Source organism: Oryctolagus cuniculus, chromosome 6, assembly GCF_051225735.1.
Source record: "Oryctolagus cuniculus isolate XC-2025 breed Fujian yellow rabbit chromosome 6, ASM5122573v1, whole genome shotgun sequence".
Lineage (NCBI taxonomy): Eukaryota > Metazoa > Chordata > Mammalia > Lagomorpha > Leporidae > Oryctolagus > Oryctolagus cuniculus.
The window spans coordinates 120,563,366-120,569,365 of NC_142872.1; the positions used below are offsets into that span (position 1 = coordinate 120,563,366).

The 6,000-nt window shown below is 48.3% G+C and overlaps 1 protein-coding gene across 5 annotated transcripts in view; it reads right to left on the bottom strand.

Annotated features, from left to right (window-relative positions):
• Positions 1–5,501, bottom strand: part of VIRMA (vir like m6A methyltransferase associated) — a 72,880-nt gene extending 67,379 nt beyond the window's left edge. For 2 of the 5 annotated variants that reach the window (XM_008255752.5, XM_002710693.6), the window contains exon 1: positions 5,225–5,501. In XM_008255752.5, the coding sequence (XP_008253974.1) occupies positions 5,225–5,287 (63 nt within the window). In that variant the 5' untranslated portion in view covers positions 5,288–5,501. The remainder of the gene's footprint in view (positions 1–5,224) is intronic. The other 3 variants (XM_070075317.2, XM_070075315.2, XM_070075314.2) reach the window with 2 other exon arrangements.
• Between the last annotated feature and the right edge of the window lie 499 nt (positions 5,502–6,000).

Here is a 6,000-nt window from a genome sequence, read left to right on the forward strand (position 1 = left end):
TTCCTTTGATAGGCAAAGTAATTGATTTTTTTTTTGTTTATTTTTGCTTGTTACTGTTCCTCCTAGAATCACACACCTTATCTATGCTTTGCATAAATCTTTAAAAATGGGGAGAGGGGCCCTGCATTGTAGCACAGTAGGCTAGGCTGCCACCTGCAATGCCAGCATCCCATATAAGGGCCAGTTCAAGTCCCAACTGTTCCTCTTCCAATCCAGCTCCCTACTAACACACTCAGGAAAGCAGCAAAAGATGAACTACTGCTTGGGCCCCTACCACCCATGTGGGAGACACAGATGGAGCTCCTGGCTCCTGGCTTCAACCTGGCCTAGCCCCAGCAGTTGCAACCATTTGGAAGTGAACAAGCAGAAGGAAGATCTCAGTGCTCTCTCTCGCTCTTTCTCTCTCTCTCTCTATGTTGTGTGTGTATGTGTGTCTGTCTGTCTGTCTGTTAACTGCCTTCCAAATAAATAAAATCTTTAAGTGTTTTTCATAAGTAATTGCAAACAGATCCCCAACTTCCCACTGGGCAAATCTATCTGGCTTCCATTAACCAAATCAAAAATGAAAATATTTTTTCCATCAAATCTACCAACAGACCTTCCTATTACTATCAATGATCCCACAAGTTCTCAAGTCTCTAAATTTCTATCCTTTTTAACTACTCTTTCTCCCTCACATGATCAGTTGCTGTCCTGTCAATTCCATATCCAAAATTTATCTTGCATGCATCCACTCCTATTTAGTCCCACTGGGATACAACATGGCACAACTTAAGATACAGGAAAATATGTACTGATGTATCTTAACCTAGCTATGCCACTCTAGCAGCTTCCTGCTAATGCATACCCAGGAGGCAGCAGGTGATGATGGCTCAAGCACTTGAGTCCCTGTCATTCATGTGAGAGCTGGACTGACTTCAGGGCTTCTGGCTTTGGCCTGGCCCAGTCCCAGCTACTGCAGGCATTTGGGGAGTGAACCAGTGAATGGGTGATCTCTGCCTTTTTGTCTGTCTCTGTGTCACTCTGCTCTTCAAATATATAAAAGTAAATAAAAATCAGTAAAATATAAACATTTGGGAAGAATTAGAAATAATCTGTTTAAGTTACCAAAGCACTATACCTGGCACAAAATAAGCACTCAACAAATGATAACAATTATTACAGCCTATCTGCTAACTCAAACTTTTGCAACCTCTACTTTCTTTGAACCAAGTTAGGTATTACTGATCAATTAATCTACCTAATAGATTTTACTATATGATTTCCCTGCAGAAAAACCACCACTTCCCACAAAATAAGGAGTCTATACTCCTTTGGTGGGACATTCAAGGAGTTCCATGATCTGTACCACCTCACATTACTACTTTAGGCTATCCTCCTGTACAACGCCCTCATTTCCTAACTACAAATGTGAAACACTTCCCCTCCTACCAAAGACCAAGTTTTTACATACGCCAAATGTCTTGGCAGTCCTTCTTTACACTCACAAATGAAGACTGACTGCAAAAAGAGCTAAATCACTAACAACAGGGGCCGGCACTGTGGCACAGTAGGTTAATCCTCCGCCTGCGGCGCCAGCATCCCGTATGGGCCCCGGGTCTAGTCCCGGCTGCTCCTCTTCCATTCCAGCTCTCTGCTAATGGCCTAGGGAAGCAGTAGAATATGCCCAAGCCTTTTGGCCCCTGTACCCACGTGGGAGACCCGGAATAAGCTCCTGGCTCCTGGCTTCGGATCGGCGCAGCTGCAGCTGTCGTGGCCATCTGGGGAGTGAAGCAACAGAAGGAAGACCTTTCTCTCTGTTTCTCCCTCTCTCTCTCTCTGGAACTCATATCTCTCAAATAAATAAAAATAATTTTTTTAAAAATCACTATCAACAGAAGTCCTAATGTCAGATAATGACAGGCATTCTGAAAACAAAATGATAAAACCCCAAGCAATTAGCCCTGTGCTTTTCTAAGCACCCATCTCATTACAAAGGGATCTAATCTCCAATACTTAGTTACAAACCCTATGGAAACAAACATTTCAATATTGGGGCCAGTGTCCTGGCACAGCAGGTTAATCCACTGTCTACAACACAGGCATCCCACATCAGAGCACTCATTCAGATCCCAACTGCTTCACTTCCAATCTAGCTCCCGGTCAATGCCTCTGGAAAAGCTGTGGAAGACGGCCCAAGTTTCTGGGTCCCAGCACCCACATGGGAGATCCCAATGGAATTCCAGGCCACTGGCTACTACAACTGCAGCCATTTGGGGAATTAAATCAGGGAGGGAAGATCCCACTCTCTCTCTGCCCCTGGCACTCTGCCTTTCAGCTACATAAAATGAATCTTTTAAAAAGATCCAATGTTGGGGCCTGCATTATGGTATACCACATAAAACTGCCACCAGCCATGCTGGTAGCCCATATGGACACTAGTTCGTGTTCCAGACGATACACTTCCGATCCAGCTCCCTGGCAATGGCCTGAGAAAGCAGTGGAAGATGACCCAAGTGCTTGGGCTCCTGCATCCATGTGGGAAACCCACATGAAGCTCCTGGCTTCCGCCTGGTCCACTGCTAATCGCTGTGGCCATCTGGGGAGTGAACCAGTGGATGGAAGATCTCTCTTTATATGTCTCTCCCTCTCTCTAACTCGGACTTTCAAAAAAATAAAAATCTTTAAAAAATAGAACTCAGGGGCCGGTGCCGTGGCTCACTTGGTTAATCCTCTGCCTGCAGCGCTGGAGTCCCATATGGGCACTGGGTTCTAGTCCCAGTTGCTCCTCTTCCAGTCCAGCTCTCTGCTGTGGCCTGGGAAGGCACTGGAGGATGACCCAAGTCCTTGGGCCTCTGCACCCGCATGGGAGAACAGGAAGAAGCACCTGGCTCCTGGCTTTGGATCAGTGCAGCACCAGCAGTAGTGGCCATTTGGGGAGTGAACCAATGGACAGAAGACCTTTCTCTATGTTTCTCTCTCTCACTGTCTGTAACTCTGTCAAATAAATTTTTTAAAAATTTTTTAAAAAAACAGAACTCAAGGAGAGGCAGGACAACTAACTACCTTTAAAAAAAAATCAGTATTTTATATCATCCATAAAAATCCTACTCCTCCTTAAAGACTCCATTCAAATGTGATCTCTACTAATCTTCCCCAATTAACCCCAGAAGAAGGTATTTACTACCTGCCCTATCCTCTCACGGTCATCAATGTTTGTCTAAGAATGAGTGAAAGAGAAGATTAACATACAATGACAATGAGTTATGTCAGTTTTCCTAAACTAGAATAGTACTAAATTAATTTATCATACACCTCTATCATTTTTAACTGTTCTCTATTTCTGTACAACAGGTGTGTTCAAAGTTTCAACTACTACCCCCAAACGGCCACTACAGCCTCAGGCGCTACGCCAGGAGCCAGGTGCTTCCTCCTGGTCTCCCATGCGGGTGCAGGGCCCAAGCACTTGGGCCATCCTCCACTGCCTTCCCGGGCCACAGCAGAGAGCTGGACTGAAGAGGAGCAACCGGGACAGAATCCAGCGCCCTAACCGGGACTAGAACCCAGGATGCCAGCGCCACAGGTGGAGGATTAGCCAAGTGAGCCATGGCACTGGCTCCAGTGAGTTTTCTAAAGTCCAGCTGTAATAATTATAGCACTCAGCGAGCAAACAGCCCCATAAAATGTGAGATCATAAGCTAATTCATTTTCACTAAAATATGCTAAGCCACCGTTACCCCAGCTTTTGGCTTTTACAGACCTGTAAGCCACTCATTAAATTAAAAGATCAAGATTGCCAATGTCTTCTTTTGCCAAATAAAGTATTAAGATACAACCACTGTCCACTAGCATCACTATTTCATAAATTAAAGAATATTTTAAACATTTTTTTCAAATGTTTACTGAGCAACTACATTTTGCTAGATACTGGCCTTGGCGCCGGGTGCTGGGTGTAGTGGGTAAAGCCACCGCCCTCAATGCCAGCATCCCATATGGGCGCCGACTGGAGTCCCGGCTGCTCCACTTCTGACCCAGCTCTCTGCTATGGCCTGGGATAGCAGTAGAGGATGGCCCAAGTCCTTGCGCCCCTGCGCATGGGAGACCCAGAAGAAGCTCCTGGCTCCTGGCTTTAGATTGGCACAGCTTCCGCCGTTTTTGCTGCCAATCGGAGAGTGTACCAGTGGATGGAAGACTTCTCTCTCTCTCTCTCTCTCTCTACCTGTCCTCTCTGTATAACTCTGACTTTCAAATAAACAAACAGATACTGTCCTAGGCACTGAAGATATTGATGAGAACAAGAGACAGACTATCCTCATGGAGCTTGATTCAAGAACACACTCTTCATAAAAACTTAACGAACCAGAAGAAAGAAGAGTCCTCAAAGTTGTTGAAATTTACATTAAGATGGGGACAGGTGAGGCTTTGTCCGTCCCGCCCGCACCCCCAACTTCTCTGAGGACGTCTTTGAAGTTCATTTTTGACCGGCCCTCGGGAATCTTTACTTAGCTTTATTCAATTTACATAGCGCAGAGCCGATCATATGGGTAGGGGCACTCAAGTGATTTGGTCCGGAAAGGTTACTCCACGATCCCCGACCGTAACCACCCTAACGACAACAGCCCCGCTTTCGGACGAGAGCCTCACTGCAGTTCTCTCAACTCTGCCCTCTTCGCAAGCATCCTCCATGCACAGGGCTTCGCGTGAAGCATCTCCTGTCCTAACGTGCGGCATCTTTCCCAGTGGAATGCACTAAACTTCCAGGACAAACTGGACAACGCCACAGCCCTACACCGAATACGACTGTCACACAACTCCCGTTAGGAAAGAGACCTCTGGGGAAAGCTTTAGACACGTCGGGAACCACGAAGCAGGCGTGAGCAGCTGCTCAGAGTCCCCTCACTGCGTTCAAACACAAGATGCCCAAGACCCCTCACCGCACCCCCGCCAAACGCCGCCCGACGCAAACCCGAGAAACACGATCGCTCTCACAGCAAAAGACAGAAAAAATAAAAATAAAAAGCACCCAGGGCAGCCCAAGACTGGAGTCCAAGCGCAACCAGGGAAAAGGGGATGAAGCCTTGCCTCAGAGGCCGCCCTCCTGTCCCAGTTGGGGGGAGGAGGGGTACGTATGCGAGGGATGAAATCGGCACTCGGCGTGGGGGAAAGCCGAGGACCCCTAACTATTCTGGGGGGTAACGATGCCCAGCTCGACGAGCAGCGTCAGAATCCGGCAGCCAAGCCTTACCTCAGCGCTCGGGTGTTTAAAAGTATCTAAAAATAGCAGCTCCATAGCTGAGTCCACCGCCATGTTTGACGCGGGAGGGGGACGGGGGGAGAACTTCCGGGGCAGCGCTCCAACCTCAGCGACGGCGGCTCGGGAGAGGGAGAAACGGCAGCGCTTCCGGCGACCGACGCGCCAGCGGCCCAAGCCTTGGCCTATCCCTTGGCGTGTTGCTGCCTGCAGTCGCCCGCCCCGCCTACTCCAGCGCGGCGGAGAGCGCCCTGCGAGCGCGGGGAGGGGCGGAAGGAGGCGAGGAGGGGACTATGGCGTCTCCAGAGGGCCAAACCGTGTCGTTCCTCCGCGTTACGGAGCCACGACGGCCTTCTGGTGGCGGAATACCGAGCCGGCTTTGACGCCGACGGAGACGGCGGAGCGAATGCTGCCAACTCTGGATAGCTAGCCCAGCACGACCTCAAGAACAAATGAAAAACCATTCCTGCGCTGGGAGCAGAACATGCAGAGAGCGGGTTGAAAAAAACACCTTACTAAGAGAAGAACCTTGTCTCAGCGAACGAAGAGATTTTCTCATCTGTAGAATGCGAAGAAGGCTAAATAGAAATAATTGAAATAAAAGCCAAGGAATTATAAAAGTGAAACGCAATGAACAGTAAGCCTCGTCCTTGAAACAACTGGAGGTGTATGACGCAAGCCACCTTGGTGGTCTAAGTTGGCACAAACCCGCAGGGCAGCAATGAGGAAATGCCTAGTGAATTACGGGTGCCACCCCTCTTCCAGGAATG